This window comes from Nerophis ophidion, linkage group LG17, assembly GCF_033978795.1.
Source record: "Nerophis ophidion isolate RoL-2023_Sa linkage group LG17, RoL_Noph_v1.0, whole genome shotgun sequence".
In the NCBI taxonomy this organism is placed as follows: Eukaryota; Metazoa; Chordata; class Actinopteri; order Syngnathiformes; family Syngnathidae; genus Nerophis; species Nerophis ophidion.
Window position 1 is genome coordinate 19,988,885 of NC_084627.1, and position 27,812 is coordinate 20,016,696.

The window sequence follows — 27,812 nt, forward strand, 5'->3', positions numbered from 1 at the left end:
TGGGATGTTCCATATAAGTCTTTGATGAGCATTCCTCAACTTTATTAGTATTTATTGCCTTCTTTCCCAACTTCTTTGTCACGTGTTGCTGGCATCAAATTCTAAACTTAATAATTATTTGCACAAAAAAAATGTTTATCAGTAACATCAAATATGTTGTCTTTGTAGCATATTCAACTGAATATGGGTTGAAAATGATGCGCAAATCATTTTATTCTGTTTATATTTACATCTAGCCCAATTTCCCAACTCATATGGAAACGGGGTTTGTATATCCTTTTTGAGTAGCATCATTTTTTTGTGGTTTCTTTGAGACATTATACCAGTGGTTCTCAAACTTTTTTCACCAAGTACCACTCCAGAACCAACTTGGCTCTCCAAGTACCACCATAATGACCGACATTAAAATAAAGCAGTGTCGTAGGCCAAAGTGTTCACTAAAAACAAGGCAGGGGTTTTATTTAACAATTATATTTGATATTTTGGCCACTGTAACATTACAAATAGTTTGAACAATAACACTGTGTTTGAATATAGATTAAAAAAACACTGTAGTTTAATCAAGTGATTCTTTGGAGTACCACTAGATGGAGCACACTCACCATTCGTGATACATGTGCCACAATTTAAGGATTCTCAAATGCATTAATGGTAAATGGGAAATGGGTTATACTTGTATAGCACTTTTCCACCTTTTTTAAGGAATTCAAAGCACTTTGACACTATTTCCACATTCACCCATTCACACACACGTTCACACACTAATGGCGGGAGCTGCCATGCAAGGTGCTAACCACGACCCATCAGGAGCAAGGGTGAAGTGTATTGCTCCAGGACACAACGGACGTGACTGGGTAGAAGGTGGGGATGAAACCAGTAACCCTCAGATTGCTGGCACGGCCACTCTCCCCACTTTGTCACGCCGTCACCATTATACTTACTTATTTAATGATTTCCCTTGTGGATCAATAAAGTTGAAGTTTGTATAACGTATAACACATTTGTGCATCAATATGGTGATATATTACATGTACAATGATGTGTGCATTATACTTAAAATCAGAGAACATTTACATGGATGACAATATTGTTTTAATCGCATGATAGTGTGTCTGCCCATGGATGAAATTAAATCAAAAGTAATTATTCCTTAAATAGAGTTTAAGAAATGGTATTTTGTGCAAGACAATTTTTGGACAAATGAGGATTCACAACCTTATCGTTTTTAAGCTGAATATGCGTAGGATGATCTGCTGCTTATAGACGCGAGTCTGAAGGAAGCGTGGAACGTTACAGCAGACAATATCCAATACATTGAGATCAGTGTGACTTGACGCTGCAAATGTGGAATTTTGAGCCAAGCTATGCCAAAACAAATATGGTGCTTATCCCAAATAAACCGGAAGCAGACAACTGTCGATCGAGTGAGTCATAATAACATTGATCATGAAACACGCATTACATCATCGTACAATTAGAGTACAAACACTGTCGAGCTAGGTGTGTACAAACAAAACATAAAATAATAAATACTTTACAGATACTGTCATATATGATTTTTCATGTTTTTCAGTCAGTACAGATTGGTGTCCTGTCGCGTTGTTGTGCATTACAAACTCAAAAGCCTTTCAGCTGTTGACGCAGTTGCCAGCTTACCTCTTGCCGTAGCAAGCTTATGACTAATGCTGTCGTATGGCGAAGACTTACTACGCTAGAAAAATAGTTTGTCAGTATTTGTTCTTACAGTAACAATGTCACTCCATCCTGGTTATTATTATACAGGGTACTGAATAAATATTGTTGGCGGTTTTTGTATTTTCAAAGGGATTTAGAGGCCGAATGGATTCATCCTATTAGCTAAATTGATAGCCAATAAGGCAAGTATTACAAATTAGAATGCAAAAAGATATATATTTTGTCTTCTTGTCTCTCATAAGAGCTCTGGATGATAGGCACATCTTCAATAAATGTGCAGTTCCCTTCCAGTCCTTCTTAAATAGTTGGGTGGGCTCTCTGGTACAATGGCCTTGGTAAACATGTTTTTTTTTGCCATTCCAGAAAATGATGAAGCATATAAAATCAAATCAAACTTTATTCATACAGCGCTTTTCATACGTAAAAGAAAAGCAATGCAGCATGCTTTAGACTTAAAAACAACACCCCGATGTACGTAGCACTTGTCTCCAATGTGACTATGGTGGTAGACGAGGAAAGACCGGTGTGTTGTTTTCTTTAATGTTAATTAAAAGACAATTTTAGGCAGAGGTGTACTTAAAACAAATTTTACATACAAATTATACTTTTTATAGTTGCGATGGAGAATGGACGCTGCTCAAATTATTTCATCAAGGATGTGTCTTTATTATTTGTTTTATTATTTTTCAATCAATCAATCAATGTTTATTTATATAGCCCCAAATCACAAATGTCTCAAAGGACTGCACAAATCATTACGACTACAACATCCTCGGAAGAACCCACAAAAGGGCAAGGAAAACTCACACCCAGTGGGCAGGGAGAATTCACATTCAGTGGGACGCCAGCGACAATGCTGACTATGAGAAACCTTGGAGAGGACCTCAGATGTGGGCAACCCCCCCCCCTCTAGGGGACCGAAAGCAATGGATGTCGAGCGGGTCTAACATGATACTGTGAAAGTTCAATCCATAGTGGCTCCAAGACAGCAGTGAGAGTCCCGTCCACAGGAAACCATCTCAAGCGGATCAGCAGCGTAGAGATGTCCCCAACCGATACAGGCGAGCGGTCCATCCTGGGTCCCGACGAGCGGTCCATCCTGGGTCTCGACTCTGGACAGTCAGTACTTCATCCATGGTCATCGGACCGGACCCCCTCCACAAGGGAGGGGGGGACATAGGAGAAAGAAAAGAAGCGGCAGATCAACTGGTCTAAAAAGGAGGTCTATTTAAAGGCTAGAGTATACAGATGAGTTTTAAGATGAGACTTAAATGCTTCTACTGAGGTAGCATCTCGAACTGTTACCGGGAGGGCATTCCAGAGTACTGGAGCCCGAACGGAAAACGCTCTATAGCCCGCAGACTTTTTTTGAGCTCTAGGAATCACTAATAAGCCGGAGTCTTTTGAACGCAGATTTCTTGCCGGGACATACGGTACAATACAATCGGCAAGATAGGCTGGAGCTAGACCGTGTAGTATTTTATACGTAAGTAGTAAAACCTTAAAGTCACATCTTAAGTGCACAGGAAGCCAGTGCAGGTGAGCCAGTACAGGCGTAATATGATCAAACTTTCTTGTTCTTGTCAAAAGTCTAGCAGCCGCATTTTGTACCAACTGTAATCTTTTAATGCTAGACATTGGGAGACCCGAAAATAATACGTTACAGTAATCGAGACGAGACGTAACAAACGCATGGATAATGATCTCGGCGTCTTTAGTGGACAAAATGGAGCGAATTTTAGCGATATTACGGAGATGAAAGAAGGCCGTTTTAGTAACGCTTTTAATGTGTGACTCAAAGGAGAGAGTTGGGTCGAAGATAATACCCAGATTTTTTACAGAGTCACCTTGTTTTATTATTTGGTTGTCAAATGTTAAAGTTGTATTATTAAATAGAGGTCGGTGTCTAGCAGGACCGATAATCAGCATTTCCGTTTTTTTGGCATTAAGTTGCAAAAAGTTAGCGGACATCCATTGTTTAATTTCATTAAGACACGCTTCCAACTGACTACAGTCCGGCGTGTTGGTCAGCTTTAGGGGCATGTAAAGTTGGGTGTCATCAGCATAACAGTGAAAGCTAATACCGTATTTGCGTATGACGTCACCTAGCGGCAGCATGTAGATGCTGAAGAGTACAGGGCCAAGGACCGAACCCTGGGGAACTCCACACGTTACCTTAACATAGTCCGAGGTCACACTGTTATAGGAGACGCACTGCATCCTATCAGTAAGATAAGAGTTAAACCATGACAGGGCTGAGTCTGAAATACCAATTCGTATTTTGATACGCTCTAATAAAATATTATGATCGACGGTATCGAAAGCAGCGCTAAGATCGAGGAGCAGCAACATAGATGACGCATCAGAGTCCATCGTTAGCAATAGATCATTAGTCAGTTTTGCGAGGGCTGTCTCAGTCGAGTGATTTGCCCTGAAACCGGATTGAAAGGTTTCACATAGATTGTTAAACGCTAAGTGCTCATTTAGCTGCTCTGCAACAATTTTTTCGAGGATTTTCGAAATAAAGGGAAGGTGAGACACCGGTCGGTAGTTTACCATGAGGTCTGGATCGAGGTTAGGTCTTTTAAGGAGAGGATGAATAACCGCTTTTTTGAATGCAACGGGAACAGTGCCCGAGGAAAGTGATAAGTTTATAATATTTAGCACTGATGGACCTAATAATACAAAAAGCTCCTTGATATGTTTCCCAGGAAGTGGGTCAAGTAAACATGTTGTTTGTTTTATTCCATTTACACGTTGTAACAATCCTTCTAATGTTATTTCATCAAAACGAGAGAAACTATTTTGGATATTTGCAGTATCCGCCGTATATACAATCGTATCTGTGTTACTATAACCCAGTTGTAGTTGGGACGCATTGTCTTTAATCTCCTTTCTAATAAGTTCAATTTTCTTATTAAAGAACTTCATAAAGTCATCTGCCGAATGGGTGGAGCTACTGGAAGGAGTCCCTTGTTGGGTTAGCGATGCTACTGTACTAAACAAAAATTTTGGATCGTTTTTATTAATGCGGATGAGATTTGAGTAATAATTAGTTTTAGCTAAGGTAAGCATGCGTTTATAAGTTATTAAACTATCACTCCATGCTTGATGGTGCACCTCAAGTTTAGTCGTGCGCCATTTGCGTTCCAGCTTTCTACATAATAATTTCTGAGCTCTAGTTTCTTCAGTAAACCATGGCGTACGCCTTTTTGGAGCCTTTTTTAACTTTAGCGGTGCTATGTTATCAATGGTTTCGCGCAGGGCGTCGTTAAAGTTGTTAGTGAGGTTATCAATAGAGCCCACATACTTTTTATTCTTAATAAATTAGCAAAATTGAAACACTTAAAATTTTTCACATTGTCAATATGTGGTATTGTCTGTGGAATTTGGAGGACAACAATTAATTTATTCCATTTTGGAATAAGGCTGCAACAAAACAAAATGTGGACAAAATTAAATACTGTGAACTTTGCAAATGCACTGTATATACCTATCTTAAGGTATAAATGTCAAATATCTCAAGTTGAGGGCTTTTTTTCTGCATTTTTTTAGGTGAGATTGAAAACGAGATTTATTAGATGAATTAATTACAAATTATAATTAATTATTCACTTATTTCTGGTAAACGCTTGACAGTATTAGTTCCAGGCATTGCTGGTAGAAGCGAGTTGTAAGACTCCAGCATTCACGACTTTGCAAGTCTTTGCTATTCTTAAAGGAAACATTCACAATTCTATGATGCAAATCAAGTGTCTTTATACCTTCCTACCTTTTTCTTAATTTTTCCACCAGGGATCAATAAAGTACTTTCTATTCTATTCTATTTTTGTTTTTTGTGACATACTGTAAGTACAGTAAGCAAGCTATGCTTTATAATGATTTGTGACATCCTGTTTTTTCCCTTGTGTTTTGTGCTGTGTAGAATGGCAACAGAGATGGTTCCTTTGACATCCTGGGCACAGACATATGGGCTGCTAACACCATAGACTCACTCGGGTACTCATCATATGCAGACGTGCTCCTTACGGTATGTTGTAATTTGAACTTGTGTCTCGTTGCAGAGGTATAGGTTGGGATGTGCAGCCAGATAAGCTGGACTTCAGCCACTTCCCTAGAAAACACCTGAGAGGCGCACCAAAGCATCTGCCACACATTGACAGAGAAGGGTGAGAACTTGTCTTGTCCTGTCAACATTACATTTGGAGACTTGCTGTCTTTTTTTTTCTTTTTTCTAATGGCACTTATTGCATCCTCTGTTTCAGGATGAGCAAAAACAAGTTTGAAGAAGATGATGGCATAGACATGAACGACATAGAGAGGTTCCTGCCCCACCTGTGCTCTGTGAGTACCTAATTTTACCCCCTTGTCTTGGTCGGTATCCTATCTGATGTAACATCATGGAATCTTTATAATGTATTGATGACAGGGACCTCTGGTGGCCCAATGGGGAAATACATATTGGAACTTTGCTCACTTTGCTGTACTTGTCAGTTTAATGATTAAATAATCAAATTAGGATACATCAACAAAAATCATATAGGAATATAATTGTGTTGCTTTAATGAATATAATCAATGTGATGGTTAGTCTGCAGTCTGGAGATTACCATTCATTCATGTTGGGACTGGCATGCTTTAAATTAGGCTTTGGTGACATCTAGTGGCTAGACACTGAATTGAGCTGTATCTGCTCCATAGTGCACCAACTACTGCCTCCTTGTGGTTTGATGCGTGTAAACCAATCAAAGAGGTAGTTGACGTGAGGAAAAAAATTGTGTTAATGCCTGTCTTCATCCCCAAACTCATTGAACACAGTGTGTGTGCATTCCACGTGTATGAAAGTGATATTGTTACCTCTTGTTTGACTTTTAGCATTGTTGTATCTAAGGTGATTTGTGTTTGACTGGGGTGTCAGTTCACTAATGTCACTCTTTCTTCCTTCCCATTTGTCTGAGCCAGAGCCTCTTCCCTTTGCTCCGGTGTTTTCCTTTTTCCTTCCTCTCTCGACTTGTGGGCCATTATGTCGTGCTTGAGCCAAGACCGTCCCGCTCTCATCACTATGTTTATCATTGTATAGTTCATTTGCCAAGAACGCCATTTCCAGTTATTCATGTAGGTCACAAATGAAAGATGGGGTCAACTCGGACTTAAGAGTTGTATGTTTCCTCAGCATGTCGTCAACAGTAAGTTGCCAGCTATCAGCAGCCCAGGTTAGTAGGCAGGGTTCTTTAGTCAATAGGGCCCTAACCAATCTGGCGCCCTAGGCATGATTTTAGGCGGCGCCCCCCCACATCGGCAGTGAAGTGTGTATACTCACAAGAAACCGAATAGCTTTGTCTTTGACCTTTTTTTTTTTACTTAAATAAATCAAATTAACAATCAGAATAGTTAACAAGATAAAAATAAATGTGAATAAATAAATGAATACAAAAAAAAAATAATATATGAGATACAATGTTTTTGACATACATAAACACAATAAAACGTGTCAACAAGTTGCATAAAATAAATTAAAAATACAATATAAATAAGGCACTGCACAAAACAAGATATCAATCCAGTTTGATTTTAACTATATTACAAAAAAATGGGATCCTACAGAGTTTTCTATTTGTGCTTTTTAATATTGCATCTAATACACATGTCCCTGAGGAATGTAAGGTGGGAGTACTGTAATTACCTAACGTTACATTATTATTTTGATAACAATTTAGCCCCCTCCACAATACTAACCCGACGTTAAAATAGAACTAGCTATTTATTGTTTAGCAATTGCTGAATCATGTAACATTATTTTAATGCTAAAAAGCCAGGTTAGTATCACATTCTGTAACAGACAAATAATTTTAATGTATGTAGGCTAACGTTACCTACCTCTGTCTTTTTCTCATTTCTCCTCCTCTTCTTTTCTCGTTTTTCTTCCCTGGGCACCTAACAGTTTTGGCCGTTTTGACATCCTGTGTTGATTATTTGATGTGGTAACGTCCAAAAAGAGTCATGATACGGGAAGGTAGGGGGTGCACCTTGCGGGGGAGGGGGGGCGTGATGTTGTAACAAATAATATTTCTATTAAATAGGCTTTACTTTGCATTTTAATTAACGTGGGATTATTTTTTTGTATTTAGAAATAATAGTACCAACTTTTTTATTTTATTATTATTATTTTTTCCCTCCAACATTTGTGGCACTGGCGTGGCGCCCACTGATGGACGGTGCCCTTAGCATTTGCCTATACGGCCTATGCCACGGGTCGGCCCTGATAGGGCATTTAAACTGTCTCTTGAATGCAAATGAGTCATCTGCAAAGAGGTAAACTTGAAGAGTGAGCAAATGCAATCTTGTGCATTCATTGCTAATAGGAGGCAAAGATCTCACTTCAATAAGAAAAATACCAAATGCAGCATGATCTGGTGAGATTTGACAGAGGTCTAAATATGTACCATGATTTATGAGCTTACTGTTCAGTTTGAGCTGCTGCCAAATGTGCAGCGTCGATCAGCTACAGATTAAACCTTATTTGTTATGACGGATTCTAATCACGCATACAGTAATTTTGCCTCAAAGCTGATTGGATTTGAAAGAGAAATCCTTTGAATTGTTTTGAAATTTGTTACAGAATTATAGTCATCTGCTGCAGTTTTATCCTGAACAAAAAACAGGTCAGATCTTATATATTCAATGTAATTCAAAAGACAGTTAGGATTCACATTTGAAATTATTTGACAGTTGGAAACTGTTTTATAGAACATATGAATATAATTTAATACAGAGCTGTCCTGTGGGATACATCCTGTATTTCTAGCTTTACAGTATCTGACTCAATCACATAGTAAACCACAGTATGTGACACGCCTCACATTTCAGCTGCCTATGTAATCGTAGCTATGTATTGTTGGTCATTAAGTTAGTGATCATCATACCTCTAAAAGTTGTGTGCCAATTTTCAATAAAACTTTCAGGAAATGTCCAAAATGAGTGCACTATGAGTGCACTTTTGTGCATGATGTCACTAAGATGACATATCAAAACAACACTAAATTAAATTGCACTTTTTGTACAGAACGCCACCACAATAGTTTAAAACAGATAAAGTGCACTTTTGTGCTTGATGTCACACAAGATATTTCAAAAAGTGTAAAATAAAAATGAACTGCATAATAGGAAATCAAATAGCAATGCTGCTACTTTTTGTAGCATCGCTTTTGCCGCATAATTGTTCAACATATTCCCGCTTGAAGCCAAACCACCGCCAGACGATGGATCCCCTGCTGTTTCTCTTGGGAATTAATTCTTCCTTCATTTGTTACCAGAATGGCACCTTCTCTCTCTCGTATTACCACTCGCAACGCACCGTTAGCATCACAGCTAATGTTACCCATGTAGCTGCCTCTCTGCTCGGGGAGGGCGTGTGACTTGTTTTAAGTCTGTGAGAAGGAGAGACAAGAAAGAGTGGGAAACGCCTGTATTGTAATGCCCGCGGCTAAAAGCAACTGTGTGAGAACATATACTCGAATATCACAATAAAGTCATTTTATATATTGCACAGAGACAAACCCGCGATATATTGAATATATCGATATACCGCCCAGCCCTACTTCAGAGTAGATTGTTTATAGCTAATTTTGCTGTGTAGACTTTGTGTCCTATAAAAATAAGTCAACGTAGTCAACACTTTACAGTGAACATGTTCAAAGAGTGAGTGTTTAGTGAGTTATCTGCTTGATTGTGAGCAAGAAACAATTATCTTGGCACTGACTTGCCTGCTATTTAGTCAGTTGAGACTGTGTTGAGTCATATTTTTCTAGATAGTGAATATAAAATTAATGTTAAAGTACCAATGATTGTCACACACACTAGGTGTGGTGAAATGTGTCCTCAGCATTTGACCCATCCCCTTGTTCACCCCCCTGGGAGATGAGGGGAGCAGTGAGTAGCAGCGGTGGCCTCCCTCAGAAATTATTTTTGGCGATTTAACCCCTAATTCCAACCCTTGATGCTGAGTGCCAAGCAGGGAGGTAATGACTCCCATTTTTTATAGTCTTTGGTATGACTCGGCCGGGGTTTGAACTAGCAACCTACCGATCTCAGGACGGACACTCTAACCTCAAGGCCCCTGAGCAGGCTACTCAAGCTGCACACAGACTACTCAAAGTCTCATTTATAGTAGTACTGTTGCTTGAGAAGATGTTCTGTACTAAAATGGCTTCTAAATTTTGAGGCGGTATCTAGACACCTTCTGTACTTTTTATAGATTCATCATCTCAAGTTCAAGAATGAGAAAGGAAAGGTTAGGGGAGACCACGAGACGGGGGGGGGGGGGAGACAGTGTCCAGTCACTGAGTAGATATCCGGTCTCTGGCCAGGGAACAAAGCCATCCAACGCGAGGAACAAAGCAAGAGCCCGGAGGTAAGTTATGTCGCAGACTACTTGGCCCCTCTGTCTGGACGTGTACGTGCCGCAGAGCAGGACTTGGTTTCGGAAGGTACCTCGGGGGCGGGTTAGACTCATTGTGGCAGTGTGTGTCTGCCAGCTGTCAAAAGCATTCCACAAGCAGCATTTACCTCATACATTTCTTTTATGCCCTTCCTCCCTCCACCTCCCAAAAATCCGAATTCACCTCCCGTTGCTCTTGCTATTCGACATCCCTACTGCTCACCTCCACTCTTCTCATTCTCCCTGCGCTCCACTTGACGTCTGGCACGATCTCTCCACATCCTTCAAACACCATTGGGCAGCAGAACAACATCAAGTGTATGGGGGGTCATGTTGACCGGTAGCCACCACCCTGTGGTCTCTTCCTGCAATTGTCTCAGCTCTTGATCCTGCACTATGTTAACTATGCGGTGGTCACTTCTGGCATATAACCCCTGTTCCAGACTGAGCCCTGCAACGATATGTCATATCTCTGCATCGGTCTATGGCAGGGGTCGGCAGCCTTTACCACTCAAAGAGCCATTTTGACCCGTTTCACAAAATAAAGAAAACAATGGGAGCCACAAAACTCTTTTGAAATTTAAAATGAAATAACACTGCATACAAAGTTTTTTTTTTTTTTGCTTTGTGCTATGTACAAACCAGGGGTCTCAGACACGCGGCCCGCACCTTAATATGAAAATTTAATTTTAGTGCGCCCTGCGAGTTTTATGTGAATGCCGCTTGACAAGATAACATTTGCCAACTCTCCCAAATTTTCCGTGTGACTCCCAAATTTCTGAGCAACTATTCTCTCGAATGTCTGCTGATCTTCGCCAAAAAAAACCTTAAGGGCGTGCTATGATGGCACTACGTTTAACCCCCTCTATAACCGTAACTGACAGTTTGTCAGCCTCGTCACATGTTGCATGTGGCTTTTATAGACACAGGCAAGAGACTGGGGGTTGTATAATGTAGCCCGGAAGAGTTAGGATGCATGGGATTCTGGGTATTTGTTCTGTTGTGTTTATGTTGTGTTACAGTGCGGATGTTCTCCCGAAATGTGTTTGTCATTCTTGTTTGGTGTGGGTTCACAGTGTGGCACATATTAGTGAGAGTGTTAAAGTTGTTTATATCACAACCCTCAGTGTAACCTGTATGACTTTTGACCAAGTATGCCTTGCAGTCACTTACGTGTAATAACAGCGGCCGCACACTACTTGTGACCGGCCGGCACGCATATAGCAGGGTGGAAGAGTGTACGCGACGACATGGTCTAGAGCAGTGGTCCCCAACCACCGGGCCGCAGAATAATTTTTTATTAATTTTTATTTAAAAAAATTTTTTGAATCAAAATAAAAAAATGTATTAAATCAACATAAAAAACACAATATACACTTTCAACTAGTGCACCAACCACAAAAACGTCCCTTTTTCATGACAAAGAAAAAACAAAAAAAGGACCCCCCCCCACCCGGGCCGCGGGACAAATTATTAAGCGTTGACCAATCCGCGGATACAAAAAGGTTGGGGACCACTGGTCTAGAGGACGTTAAAGGCATTGCCATCAAGGCACGCCCTCAATATTGTCCCGGTGAAGATTCGAGGATATTATCCTTGGCAGATTTTTGGGAGAGCCACTGAAATCCGGAAAAATGAGGGGGGTCGGCAAGTATGCAGCTGAGCCACATCGGGGTGATCAAAGAGCTGCATGCGGCTCCGGAACCACGGGTTTCCGACCCCTGGTCTATGGTATGAAAATGTTGTGTCAACTTGGTTCTCACGTCCCTACAGGACAAAAATTAGGGCGTTTGAAAGCATTTCTGCCACTATAGTGTGAACTTAAGATTCCTGGATCCCGATCAGAGCCGATATTTGCCTTTTTAACTGAATGTGGACCACGGCTGATAATCATTTGAAAGATTACTTCAATAGAGAAGCACGCTAAAGGAGACGCAATTACCGGTACATTTTCGAATACCTTGTTACACCCATGCAGGAGATGCATGCCTGAATTCCAAAAGACTGCATGTTTTGCTAGACCAAATTGAAATGAATCCACAGTGCGAAGAAACACTACTAGGATACAAATCCTTTCCACCGTGTTGCAAAATAAACAAAGTTTCCTCTAACAGAATCACTCTACACAGAGTATTATATTTATAGGAGACGCAATTACCGGTACATTTCCGAATACCTTGTTACACACATGCAGGAGAAGCATGCGTGAATTTCAAAAGACTGCATGTTTTGCCAGACCAAATTGAAATGAATCCACAGTGCAAAAAAACACTACTAGGATACAAATCCTTTCCACCGTGTTGGAAAATAAACAAAGTTTCTTCTAACAGAATCACTCTACACTGAGTAGAATATTTCAAGTCAGCCTTAATGTTTATGATTCTGATGATTGTAGCTGACAGCTAAAAAAAACATTAAAAAAATCACTATCTCATAACATTTCAAATATTGACGAAGCTACTGGTTCCCGCGCTAGTGAAAAAATTAAGTGCAATAACTCCCCAAGCCTTTAATCGATCTTTTTGTCTTAATTCAACTTCTTAAATCAAATACATTTTGCGCTGGTGTAACAATGAACTTGTCCAACATTTTGTTTGCCATATTTCACATTCAACAATAGAACAGGACACTAAGACACAAACGCTAGCAACGCTACTAGCCATACTTATGTTAGCTACAGTGTTGAAATAAAGTTATACAGAACTTACAGCTTCCACATCTGGAGCTTTACATTAGGATGTATGATAAGGTCTGTTTTTAGAAATAAAAATATAAATCTTACAGCTTCTGCATCTGAAGGTGACTGACACAGTTAGTAGGGTCTCCAGGCTTTATGTTTGGATGAAGCCTGTTTAAAAAAATAAATAAAATAAGCGCATCCGGAAAGTATTCACAGCATTTCAATTTTTCCATATTTTTTTTATGTTACAGTCTTATTCCAAAATGTAATAAATAATTTCATGTCCTTAACATTCTAAACACAATACCACATAATGACAATGTGAAAAAAAAGTTTTTATAGGCATTTTCGAAAATGTAATAAAAAAAACAAAAACCTGACAAACCACATGTAACGTAAGTATTCACAACACTCAAACGTGAACTCAAATGCATCCTCATTTAACTGATCATTCTTGAGATGTTCTTCCAGCTTAATTGGAGTCTGCCTGTGGTTAATTCAGTTGGTTGGACATGATTTTGAAAGGCACACACCTGTCTATTTGTAAGGTCCCACACTTTACCGTGCATGGCAGAGCACAAACCAAGCATGAAGTCGAAGGAATTGTCTGTAGACCTCCGAGACAGGATTGTCTCAGTCCCATATCGGGGGAAGTGTACAGAAAAATATCTGCTGCCTTGAAGGTCGCAATGAGCGCTATAAGTAAATGGAAGACTTTTGGAACCAGCAGGAATCTTCCTCGAGCTGGTCGGCCGTACAAATTAAAGGGCCACAGGCCCCTTCTACACTAAGACGGCTATTGTTATCCAGGGTAAATCCCACCTATCCTTATCCTTGTTCACACAAAAACAATGGTCGTTTACGACCACCTCCGTCCCCCGGCGCAACGCGACCTAGTACGCATGCGCGGAAAATGCGCACGTCATACTCACATCCAGTGTTGCTTTGTGTGCAAGTTCTTAAATTAAATTTAATTCATCTAAACAATGTCCAGTGTTGTGTATTTCAATTAACTGGAATCGAGTGTGCTTTGGGGCCCTATTGTAGTGTCTCACACCTGAGACATGATGAATTAATCAAATCTTTATTAAACACTTAAAACTAAACATTGTGATAAAGAACATTTTACATCAATCAATCTAGTGATCTAGATATCTGAACAGGACACTTCTCACTGTTTTGCCTTCACCTTCATTGTCTATTCGTTTTTGGTGACTTTATATACTCTGGATCTAGACGTTAAGTCCGCCACATACATACCATACTATACCATACTATACCATACTATACCATACCAATTTTATTTCTAAAGCCCTTTAAAAACAACCACAGTTGTAGAACAAAGGGCTATACACCACAAAGAAATGGAGGCAAAGTACAGACTAAAAAATAACATTTAAAAATAATTAAAGTACACATTGAAAAAGGAAACGCAAATTACCTTCAGAACAATTTGTTGGGTAAAAAGCAGTTAAAAAGTTTAAAACAGGTAAAAAAGTTAAAAGTTAAAAACAGTTTAAAGTGTCATGCTGGGTTAAAAGCCAGTGAATAAAAATGGGTTTTAAGAAGGGTCTTAAAAATAGCCAAAGAACGGGCCTGTCTCACATGGAGAGGGAGATCGTTCCAGAGTTTGAGAAATACATGGCGGACAATAACTGATACAGTCTGCTTTGCCAATCTAAATGCATTCAATGTTTTCCATAGTCTTCCCTCGTCGGCCAGGTCGGACAAAGCAGACGCTACCTTTTTTTAATCACATCCACGGGAGCCCGCATTGTCGTTGTCTATCCTTCGACAAATGGACCAAGTTTTTCGGTAAGTAGAATCACAGGTGACCTGGACGTTCAAAAGTTATCTTGCCGTCTGACAAGTGTTGTATCCCAAATAGCTTCAATTGCTTTTTCTTAAGGTATTCATGTGTGATTTCCTCTGAGTGGCAACCGGATGTTATGAAGCTGGCTGTGGCGCGTTCTTTCTGACGTCGCTTCCTGTGTGGCGCACAGTCTTTCTGACTTCACTTCCTCTCCGAACTCAGTTTGTAAACGGTCAATGAATACATGCCTAAGAGCCAGAGATTCAAGGAATTCAGGCCGCACTTACCTGTTTAAAAAAACTATCCAAGGAGGGTATCCTTAAAAGCTGGTTTAGTGTGGCTGAAATGGGCCTTAGGCTAAATAATTATTTGTATAAGGGGTTATCTAGCTTAGTTTAGACATAGCCTTACTCTGGTTGGTCACCAAGAATCCGATTGTCACTCTGTCAGAGCTACAGCATTGCTTTGTGGAGAGAGGAGAACCTTACAGAAGGACAACCATCTCTGCAGAAATCCAACAATCAGGCCCATCCATCCATCCATCCATCCATCATCTTCCGCTTATCCGAGGTCGGGTCGCGGGGGCAGCAGCCTAAGCAGGGAAGCCCAGACTTCCCTCTCTCCAGCCACTTCGTCTAGCTCTTCCCGGGGGATCCCGAGGCGTTCCCAGGCCAGCCGGGAGACATAGTCTTCCCAACGTGTCCTGGGTCTTCCCCGTGGCCTCCTACCAGCTGGACGTGCCCTAAACACCTCCCTAGGGAGGCGTTCGGGTGGCATCCTGACCAGATGCCCGAACCACCTCATCTGGCTCCTCTCGATGTGGAGGAGCAGCGGCTTTACGTTGAGCTCCTCCCGGATGGCAGAGCTTCTCACCCTATCTCTAAGGGAGAGCCCCGCCACCCGGAGGAGGAAACTCATTTCGGCCGCTTGTACCCGTGATCTTATCCTTTCCGTCATGACCCAAAGTTCATGACCATAGGTGAGGATGGGAACGTAGATCGACCGGTAAATTGAGAGCTTTGCCTTCCGGCTCAGCTCCTTCTTCACCACAACGGATCGATACAACGTCCGGATTACTGAAGACGCCGCACCGATCCGCCTGTCGATCTCACGATCCACTCTTTCCCCACTCGTGAACAAGACTCCTAGATACTTGAACTCCTCCACTTGGGGCAGGGTCTCCTCCCCAACCCGGAGATGGCACTCCACCCTTTTCCGGGCGAGAACCATGGACTCGGACTTGGAGGTGCTGATTCTCATTCCGGTCGCTTCACACTCTGCTGCGAACCGTTCCAATGAGAGCTGAAGATCCCGGCCAGATGAAGCCATCAGGACTACATCATCTGCAAAAAACAGAGACCTAATCCCGTGGCCACCAAACCGGATCCCCTCAACGCCTTGGCCGCGCCTAGAAATTCTGTCCATAAAAGTTATGAACAGAATCGGTGACAAAGGACAGCCTTGGCGGAGTCCAACCCTCACTGGAAACGTGTCCGACTTACTGCCAGCAATGCGGACCAAGCTCTGACACTGATCATACAGGGAGCGGACTGCCACAATAAGACAGTCCGGTACCCCATACTCTCTGAGCACTCCCCACAGGACTTCCCGAGGGACAGGGTCGAATGCCTTCTCCAAGTCCACAAAGCACATGTAGACTGGTTGGGCAAACTCCCATGCACCCTCAAGAACCCTGCCGAGAGTATAGAGCTGGTCCACAGTTCCACGACCAGGACGAAAACCACACTGTTCCTCCTGAATCCGAGGTTCGACTATCCGGCGAAGCCTCCTCTCCAGTACACCTGAATAAACCTTACCGGGAAGGCTGAGGAGTGTGATCCCACGATAGTTGGAACACACCCTCCGGTCCCCCTTCTTAAAGAGAGGGACCACCACCCCGGTCTGCCAATCCAGAGGTACCGCCCCCGATGTCCACGCGATGCTGCAGAGTCTTGTCAACCAAGACAGCCCCACAGCATCCAGAGCCTTAAGGAACTCCGGGCGGATCTCGTCCACCCCCGGGGCCTTGCCGCCGAGGAGCTTTTTAACTACCTCAGCGACCTCAGCCCCAGAAATAGGAGAGTCCACCACAGATACCCCAGGCACCGCTTCCTCAAAGGAAGACGTGTTGGTGGGATTGAGGAGGTCTTCGAAGTATTCCCTCCACCAATCCACAACATCCGCAGTCGAAGTCAGCAGAACACCATCCGCACCATACACGGTGTTGATAGTGCACTGCTTCCCCTTCCTGAGGCGGCGTATGGTGGTCCAGAATCGCTTCGAAGCCGTCCGGAAGTCGTTTTCCATGGCTTCCCCGAACTCTTCCCATGTCCGAGTTTTTGCCTCCGCGACTGCTAAAGCTGCACACCGCTTGGCCCATCGGTACCCGTCCACTGCCTCCGGAGTCCTATGAGCCAAAAGAACCCGATAGGACTCCTTCTTCAGCTTGACGGCATCCCTCACTGCTGGTGTCCACCAACGGGTTCTGGGATTACCGCCACGACAGGCACCAACAACCTTGCGGCCACAGCTCCAATCAGCCGCCTCGACAATAGAGGTTCGGAACATGGTCCACTCGGACTCAATGTCCCTCACCTCCTTCGTGACATGTTCAAAGTTCTCCCGGAGGTGTGAATTGAAACTCTCTCTGACAGGAGACTCTGCCAGACGTTCCCAGCAGACCCTCACAACGCGCTTAGGCCTGCCAGGTCTGTCCGGCATCCTCCCCCACCATCGCAGCCAACTCACCACCAGGTGGTTATCGGTAGAAAGCTCCGCCCCTCTCTTCACCCGAGTGTCCAGAACATGAGGCCGCAAATCCGATGACACAACTACAAAGTCGATCATGTAACTGCGGCCTAGGGTGTCCTGGTGCCAAGTGCACATATGGACACCCTTATGTTTGAACATGGTGTTTGTTATGGACAATCCGTGACGAGCAGAAAAGTCCAATAACAAAACACCACTCGGGTTTAGATCTGGGCGACCATTCTTCCCAATCACGCCTCTCCAGGTTTCACTGTTGTTGCCAACATGAGCGTTGAAGTCCCCCAGTAGGACAAGGGAATCACCCGGGGGAGCACTTTCCAGTACTCCCTCGAGTGTACCCAAAAAGGGTGGGTATTCTGAACTGCTGTTTGGTGCGTAAGCACAAACAACAGTCAGGACCCGTCCCCCCACCCGAAGGCGAAGGGAAGCTACCCTCTCATCCGCTGGGTTGAACTCAAACGTGCAGGCTTTGAGCTGGGGGGCAACGAGAATTGCCACCCCAGCCCGTCGCCTCTCACTGCCGGCAACGCCAGAGTGGAAGAGGGTCCAGTCCCTCTCGAGAGAACTGGTTCCAGAGCCCTTGCTGTGCGTCGAGGTGAGTCCGACTACATCCAGCCGGAACTTTTCTACCTCGCGGACTAGCTCAGGCTCCTTCCCCCCCAGTGAGGTGACGTTCCACGTCCCAAGAGCTAGCTTCTGTAGCCGAGGATCGGACCGCCAAGTGCCCTGCCTTCGGCTGCCGCCCAGCTCACAATGCACCCGACCTCTATGGCCCCTCCTATGAGTGGTGAGCCCATTGGAGAGATGACCCACGTTGCCTCTTCGGGCTGTGCCCGGCCGGGCCCCATGGGGACAGGCCCGGCCACCAGGCGCTCGCCATCGTGCCCCAACTCCGGGCCTGGCTCCAGAGCAGGGCCCCGGTGACCCGCGTCCGGGCGAGGGAAATCTGAGTTCATTTTGTTGTAATTTCATAGAAGTCTTTGAGCTGCTCTTTGTCTGATCACTCACCTAGGACCTGTTTGTCTTGGGAGACCCTACCAGGTGGCATGAAAGCCCCCAGACAACATAGCTCCTAGGATCATTGGGACACGCAAACTCCTCTACCACGGTAAGGTAGCAGCTCAGAGAGGAGACACAATCAGGCCTGTATGGTATATTGTCCAGACAGGAGCCATTTTTCAGTAAAATATTTGCCAAAATTCACCTGAAAGACTCAAACCATAAGAAATAAGATTCTCTGGTCTGGTGAGACAATTATTGAACTGTTGGTGTGAATCCCAAGCATCATGTTTGGAGGAAAACCGGGCACCGCTCATCCCCAGTCCAATACCATTTTTACAATGAAGCACGGTGGTGGCAGCATCACCTACGCACACAGCCAAGATATCAAAGGAGTGGCTTCAGGACAACTCTGTAAATGTCCTTGAGTGGCTCAGCAGGAACCTGGACTTGAATCCGATTGAACATATCTGAAGAGATTTAAAAATGGCTGTGCCCCGACACGTCACATCCAATGTGATGGAGCTTGAGAGGTGCTGCAAAGAAAAATGGGCAAAACTTCCCAAAGATGGATGTGCCAAGCTTGTGGCTTTGTATTCAAAAATACTTGAGGCTGTAATTGCTGCCAAAGGCGCATCAACAAAGTATTGAGCAAAGGCTGTAAACACTTATGTTTATGTGATTTCTTAGTTTTTTATTTGTAAAAAAATTGCAGAAAATTTCAAAAACATTTTTTTAAGTTTTCGCATTGTCGCAGAATTTTGAGGATACAAATGAATTAATTCCAATATGGAATAAGCCTGTAGTATAAAATGTGAAAAACGCAACGTTTCTGTTAATACTTTCCGGATGGAGTGTACAAATACAAAACTTACAACTTACACATCTGTGGCTGACTGACAGACAGTTGGGCTCAAAGCTTTATTTTAGGATGTGTAGTAATATAAATGTGTGTAACCGGAAATAAACTGTCATGTACTTACAACAAGCAACATATAAGTACACACATCCCAAAACTACACAGCAGTGTTTGATCAAGTGATGAGTTTGATAATGGTTCACTCACAAAGCGTATATATTTTTTCTACAAATGTCTTTTATGACGAAGACCTAAACTTTCAGATATTGCAATGTTTCTTAATAAGAAAGTGACATCACCAACTGGTTGCCTGGCATCCGTGCTACAGTGTTTGTTTTTGTAGATTGATATGATGTGGAAATAATTGTCGCGTTCTGGTCTTAACATAGCCGTCGTCATGTGAATATATCTTATTAATGTAAAGCAGAGCACACAAACACATGGCTTTGATTGTGTCAAGGTGATGGGGTGTCAGCGAGAAGAGCGCATGTGATTGAAGTCTTGTTTGCAGCGGTGGCGAGAAAAGAGGGTGAGCTTATGAAATCTGCTGCTGCAGCACTGGGTGTCGCATGATTACATATCTATAGGGTACTATCCACCCACTTTTCCCCCTCCCTGACACTTTGATCCAACAATGGCACCTTCTCCTCCTGCAGCCAGACTGCTGGGTTTCTTTGAAGTACCTGTCTATCTGTCGACGCTCTACTCTAGCCCTGGCCTCAGATCACGTATATTTAATGGGACGTACATGTCAGGACCTCTTATCACCGATCACCCACTGTACCTGACAGTGATGGCTCCAAATCTCCTCTTTCTGTACTTCAGGCGTGCGTGATTTGCAGAGTTAGATCAAAAGGGCTTAAAGTAGTGATCATCAAACGCCGAGCAAATCCCGCGCTACGGGGAATCTTATACACAAGGGATTTTACAAGAAAACAATCTGAGAAATTCCCTGCGTTGACGTGATTCCTGACATGTGCAATCTTGACTTTGCATAGACAGAAAAAGCAGTCGACTTTCAGTGTTGGACGGCAACGTTTTCTTTGATCACTTGAATATATGTCGATATTTAATACCTTGTTTCATAACATGGGAACATCACAGCTTTTTTGCCGAGTAAGTTATTGTTCAACTTCTATTGAATAAGAAGTCCACAATTTTTGAATAGTGTACATTTTTTCAGTCAGTGTAAAATTTGATTTCCACAAGTAAAAAAAGTAAATGAATGTCCACAGTATTAACAGTGGTACCTCGGGTTTTGTCAGTCTTTTCCCCACTTAACACTTTTTATGGAGCTTCAATTTAGTTTTACATGCATAACAATGCTAATTGGATAAATTATTAAAGACTAGAGATGTCCGATAAATGCTTTAAAATGTAGTATCGGAAATGATCGGTATCTGTTTCAAAAAGTACAATTAATGACTTTTTAAAACGCCGCTGTACGGAGCGGTACATATCCCAGTTAGCAGCCCCTTCCCTCTTCCCTCTCCCCTCTCTCACACACAACACAGGAGTTGACGACTGCAGCATGAGAGGTTTACTGGCGACGCTTGATGACCTCATCAAACCGCCGCGAGCGCAGCATAACAAAAACAAGAGTGTGTTGTTGCCGGTGCTGTAGCCGTGACTAACAAGCGAACTAGACCAAGAGGTCTTCCCTTAATACGAGCAATTAGATCTCCCACCTCTTCAAGAATCATAAGGAGATACATGATGAATACTAGCGGAAGATGGATGAAAAGCAAACACAGAAAAGAGTAGTACCACACTGTTGTCGCTTAATAACTCCGCCGAGGAAAAACAAAAATACAACAAAAACCATCCAAGGGCGAAAGCCCACATAGTGGTCAGGGACAACACACAGTATGGCAAAAGCTACGGTAGAGTTTGGTATGGTTAGTCTGCCCTGCATGGCGCACACTTTGCAGCTTGCAGTGAACGGAGGTGCCCTGTCTCAACGCAGCATTTCAGAAGCTCTGGCTGACTGGTAGGCCACTTCAAGCACTCACCACTAGCTTGCAGCACATTTGTCTTACTCATACAAATACGTTAGAGCAGGGCAGATTGAGCCCAGTTTATAATTTCCTGTTATACAGTATACCAAGCAGTCTTGCACTAAAGGAGGACTATGCTATTGTTTACTTTATTACTCTAGTAAACTCTGGACTGAAGCTGTGTGCCTTCATTGTTTTTGTAGCTGTTGTTTTGAGGCATGTTTTAAAAAAAAAAATATTTGCACTTTGTGAAAGTCAAAGTATAGTATTTCCCATAGTTGTAGTGGTTATCAGGATTATCTCAAGGAGAGCATGTCCCAAATTCCAAACCGATGTTTTGAGGCATGTTTAAAAAAAGTAATGCACTTTGTGACTTCAATAATAAATATGGCTGTGCCATGTTGGCACTTTTTTCCATAAGTTGAAGTTGTTCTCTTATTTTGGAAAACCTTTTTACATTGTTTAATGCATCCAGCGGGGCATCACAACAAAATTAAGCATAACAATGTGTTTATTCCACGACTGTCTATATATCGGTATCTGTTTATATCTGAATCGGTAATTAAGAGTTGAACAATATCGGAATATCGGATATCGGAAAAAAAGCCATTATCGTACATCTGTATTAAAGACTTGTGGATGAAGAGTGAGGGGTGAAGAGTTCCTTTTTTTGACTCAATCGTGTTTCTCACATTCTTTCTCAAAGTGCTGGCATTCACAGCTTTCTTTGGCCCCATAGTGGTGGTGGACGAGTATGTCACGCGCAGTTTGGCCATACAGAAAAGACAAAACTTTTGGTGACTTTTTGTTATGAAAACTGAATCCAAATTATGGTGGGCCTACAAAAATGGAGGTAGGAATTTAAATAAAATGTATTTTAAAGATGGGGAACATGAATTGAAGTGTCTTTATGCCTCAGGAGCGGAGGGAAAAGGTCAGGTTTCTGATTCAGTAGTGTTTCTCACATTCTTTATCAAAGTGCTGTCACGCACAACTTCCATTAGGCCTATAGTGGCGTATTTTGCAGCCGTAGTTAAAAACAAAAAAAGCACGGACTGTGGCATGGGCAAACAGACTATTATGTTACAATCAATATTTTTCCATACGAAAACTGGGCCAAACTCTTAGGGATATTAAAAAAAAAAAAAAAAAAAACCTGAATCCTATGAAAAGTGCAGCGTACAAAAATAGAGGCAGACATTTAAAGGGGAACCACACTTTTTTTTTTTTCTTTTGCCTAATGTTCACAATTATGAGAGACAAGAACACGTCATTTTTTTTGTGGGGGACGTTTTGGCATTTTTTATTTTTAAAGTGATCTTGTGGTTGAATTGATTGCTTAGCTGCATTGCTACCCACCCAGAACGAGCCAATTTTTACATGTTACAAGGCGAAAAAAAACAAAAACCTTTTTCTTCTTGTCTTCTCTCGTAATGATTGTGAACGATAGGCAAAATTCCAAAAAAGTGCAGTTCCCCTTTGATTTAAACAAATTTAAAGATTTAGGATTAGGGTTAGGAAGGAGTGGAGGAAAGGGGTAATTTTTCTGATACGATACTGTTTCCCACCTTCTTTATCAATGTGTTATCTTTATCAATGTGCTATCACTCGCAATTTTGTTTGGCCCCGTAGTGTCTTATTTTGATTCCATAGTGGGGTGGTTGGGGTGGGAGGCGACACTGAGACTGATGTCTGGGCAAACGGACTAGTATGTTATGTGCAATGTTTGGCCATACGAAAACCTAGGGCAAATTTGGGCAAACTTTAAAAAAATGTATCCCACAAAAAGTGGGTTGTACAAAAAGAGGTAGGAATGTCAATTCAAGTTATTTTGAAGAATTTGAATTCAAATTGAATTGGCTCCCCTCCAAAAGAGTGGAGGGGAGAGTACCTTTTTTGTTCAATAGTTTTTTTTCCTCCACTTTCTTTGTCGAAATGCTGGCACATGCAGTCAATAAAACAAAAGCACAGAGACGGTGGCAAGGGCAGACAAACTAGTATTTTACGGCCAAAGTTTGGAGTACAAAAAATAAGCCTAATCTTTTGTGAATTTTTTCAACAAAATATAAATTCTAAATTAAATACATTTGAAGAGTTGGAATTTAAATTGAATTGGCTCCATGCCAAAGAAGTGAAGGTGAGAGTTTCTTTGATTCAAAAGTGTTTCTCACCTTCTCTATCACAGTGATGGCGCACACAACTTTCTTTGGTCCCATAGTAGCTTATTTGCAGCACTAGTAACAAAACAAAAAGAAGCACAGAGACCTTTGTGTGGGCAAACAGACTAGTATGTTATGCGGAATGTTTGGCCATAAGAAAATATGGGAAAACTTTTGCCCAAATTTTTTGTTAAAAAAACAAACTATTAGAATTAAGTCATACAAAAACAGAGCTACCATAATAATACTCGTATGTTTAACGCGCCGACTGTCCTTCAAGCGGTGCGGCTTCACAGGTTACCAAAACCGTACTAAACATTTTGATATTTTTGAGCGCCGTGTGTAGTGTTATATATTTTTAATGGAACATTTCAAATGTTGGTGTTGTTTACTTGAGTCGTACTGCAATCATAGTGCTGTCTTATCTCTTATGTTTGATTGTCATCTACTTGTACACTGGGGCGCAGTTGGGAGAGTGGCTGTGCCAGGAACCTAAGGGTTCGTGGTTCAAACCCCACCTTCTACCAACCTCCTCACGTCCATTGTGTCCTTGAGCAAGACACTTCACCCTTGCTCCTGATGGTTCGTGGTTAGTGCCTTGCATGGCAGCTACCGTGTGTGTGAATGGGTCAATGTGGAAATAGTGTCAAAGCACTTTGAGTACCTTGAAGGTAGAAAAGCACTATACAAGTATAACCAATTTACCATTTACACATATCATTACACCATGTACCAACTTAAAAAAAAGCTTGAGGTGAGTAAGCTCAACCAAACTTATTCCTCATATTGGGCGCACCCGATTACAAGGCGCACTCTTGAGTTTTGAGAGAGAAAAAAGATTTTAAGTGCGCCTTATTGCCCGGAAAATACAGTAATTTTGAAGAATTGGTATTTGAATTGATCTGCCTAGAGTTTAGGTGAGAGTTCATGTTTTAATTCAACAGTGTTTCTTATCGTCTTCATCAAATTGCTGGCACTCGCAACTCTCTTTGGCCCCATAGCGGCTTATTTTGCAGCCGTTGTCATTTAAAAAAAAAAAAGAATGAAGACCTTTGTGCGAGCTAACAGACTTGGATGTTATGCAAAATGTTTGGCGAAATGTTACTACAAAAACAGAATCCTACGAAAAGATGGGTATACAAAAACTTAGGTAAGAATTTAGATTTGGGTTCTCATTAGAGTCTGAACTGAATTGGCAATTCTAAAAAACACTACAGCGGTTATATTCACTTGTTTTTATGTATTTAATTTCTAGATGGAAACAAGTGTCATTCAACCTGTCCGAAATGTGGGGAAAATGTTGTTGTACTTTAGTCTCCCTCTAGCTTTTATGTGCTCACTGCCTTAAATTTACAATCACTCATGTTGTCATTGCTGCACTACTCCCACCCCCCTCTCCTCCAACCCTCACTGCTCTCAACAACCTGTCCTGTAATGCCACTCTTGGGGCACTTTTTATATTTATCGCTTTTGGCCGCATTCCCTGGCAACATAAATAAGCCAGAGAGAGAGAGAAACAATGGAGAGCCCGACAGAGCATGATGCCAGAATTGTTATTGCACTTGAAGAGACGGGAAGACAATGCACTTTACTTTCTGTGCTATTGCGGAGAAAGTTCTGTAAGGGTTAGTCCCCATGTCTATTCACATTTCCATCCGTTTCCTTGCTTTCCTTCCTTGTTACTCATACCTCTTTGACAAGCACAGGCGTATTTCAAATGAAGGCATCAAAAATGGCGTTGAGGTCAAGAATGTTCATGGTATGCTTGACATATTGCCATACAGTTGGATTTTTGATTGCTGTTTTAAATTGGGAACTGTGTTTTTTTTTTTTTTGCCTATTGTTCCAAATCATTATGAGAGACAAGAACACACATTTTTTTTAAGGATTCCAAAGATGATAAATGCTTCCAAGATGTGGCTAAAGGGAGTCACCATTGTAGCCTTCAAAGCCCTCTAAAACAACTTCAATACCCTCCATCGATGTTTAATATACACTCTGCATTTCTATATACAGTATAATGTAGTGACATACGTTCATAACAATATGTAATATGTTCAATATTAACCGTATTTTGTTTTTTTTCTGCAAAACCGGAAGTTATTTCCGCAGCACAATTCTAACTTCCGGCAACAAATGTGTGTTCCTACTTCTGGAAACAAACACGAGTGCGCTCTAATCATGGCAGACTTGGTAACAGACAACAAAAATGACTACTTTTGGACAAATGAGGATTCACAACCTTATCTTGGCTGATACACTGTTGTAAAATAATATACAAAAAAAACAGTCTAATGTAAGAATCAAACTATAATCTCATGTGTAATATCTTAAATTGTATGTCTCATCTATATTATGAACGAAAGGTTAAATGCTATATATATATATATATATATATATATATATATATATATATAGATATATATATATATATATATATATATATATATATATATATATCTATATATATAGATATATATATATATATATATATATATGTATATATATATATATATATCTATATATATATATATATATATGTATGTATATATATATATGTATGTATATATATATATATATATATATGTGTATATATAATTATATATATATATATATATATGTATATGTATATACACGTCTCCAAGAATTACTGAATATGTCTATATATACATCTATGCATCCTACGTCTCCATTAGGGGTGTGGGAAAAAATGTATTCGAAGTTGAATTGTGATTCTCACGTTGTGCGATTCAGAATCAATTCTCATTTTTTAAAAATCGATTTTTTTATTAATTTTTTTATCAATCCAACAAAACATACACAGCAATACCATAACAATGCAATCCAATTCCAAAACCAAACCTGACCCAGCAACACTCAGAACTGCAATAAACAGAGCAATTGAGAGGAGACACAAACACGACACAGAACAAACCAAAAGTAGTGAAACAAAAATTATTATCAACAACAGTATCAATATTAGTTATAATTTTAGCATAGCAGTGATTAAAAATCCCTCATTGATATTATCATTAGAAATTTATAAAAATAAAAACAATTGTGTCACAGTGGCTTACACTTGCATTGCATCTCATAAGCTTGACAACACACTGTGTCCAATATTTTCACAAAGATAAAATAAGTCATATTTTTGGTTTGTTTGATAGTTAAAACAAATTTACATTATTGCAATCAGTTGATAAAACATTGTCCTTTACAATTATAAAAGCTTTTTTATAAAAATCTACTACTCTGCTTGCATGTCAGCAGACTGGGGTAGATCTTGCTGAAATCCTATGTATTGAATGAATAAAGAATCCTTTTAAACCGGGGAAAAATCGCTTTTGAATCGAGAATCGTGTTCCATCCATCCATTTTCTACCGCTTATTCCCTTTTAGGGGTCGCGGGGGGCGGTGGCGCCTATCTCAGCTACAGTCGGGCTGAATTGGAAAAAAAGAAATCAATTTTGAATCGAATCGTGGGACACCCAAAGATTCGCTGCCCTAGTCTCCATGGTCTAACTTGGCACTTTGTGGTGAAATTGACCTACAACTCCAAAATGATTCTCTTGCGGAAAAAAGCATTTCCTTTCTCTGTGTGCATCTGTAGCAAATCACTCATCCTCCTCTCGGAATTGTTAATGCACCTCCATATTCTGTCTGAATGTGCACTCATGCTTTCTAGCAAGTCATAGGGTGAAGGGGCTTTCTACTTCCATCACCACCCTCTTCATTCCCATTAGTACCTCACTTGTACACCTTGTTCAAATGTACCCAATAAATAAAACCTCTTTTTCCGGCCGCCTAATGTTCCTTTCCAGCATAGTGTGCACTCGTCCATACACAGACAGAAATCTCAAGTCTATTTCGATGGCCTTAGCACCCTTCTTGCTGCCACTTAGCCAGCCCTACTTGCAATCCTGGTCACGTCCTTGGGGTTTGAGGTCGCCTGGCTGGGTGCCGGGACAGCAGACACGTCACTTTGATGTAAATCATACCGGCGACTACTTATGGATAGGATATTCATATTTGTAACTGAGCGTTAATATCTATGTAAGACACGTATTCTAATGCAGAGGCCTGCGGCCCCAAGGGGGTTCGCAGAGGTACCGCAGGGCGGACGTGAAACTTTTTTTCCAATTAATTTTTTTAAATATTCCACCTTAAAATTTTTCGTCAAATACCTTAAATACGCGTTAGAATTGATCCAATGTACTGTAGTGTAGTTTAGAAACGACAGTGACATGGCTGCCCAACTCAATGTAGAAACATGAATTATTTTACTATTATATTCAGGTTAGTATTTAAAATAGCCAGTGATTGGTGCTCTAATTGCCAGCTAACAATTAGGATGCTAGTTTTTAGCTAGCAATAGGTCTAACAGTTGCCAGCTAGCGATTAGCAT

At 41.4% G+C, this 27,812-nt stretch overlaps 1 protein-coding gene across 3 annotated transcripts in view; it reads left to right on the forward strand.

The window, feature by feature from the left end:
- Window positions 1-27,812, forward strand: part of ctif (CBP80/20-dependent translation initiation factor) — a 125,381-nt gene that overhangs the window by 46,900 nt on the left and 50,669 nt on the right. For all 3 annotated transcript variants that reach the window (XM_061876484.1, XM_061876486.1, XM_061876485.1), the window contains exons 5-7: window positions 5,621-5,694; window positions 5,760-5,864; window positions 5,961-6,039. In XM_061876484.1, coding sequence (XP_061732468.1) covers window positions 5,621-5,694; window positions 5,760-5,864; window positions 5,961-6,039 — 258 coding nt within the window. The remainder of the gene's footprint in view (window positions 1-5,620; window positions 5,695-5,759; window positions 5,865-5,960; window positions 6,040-27,812) is intronic.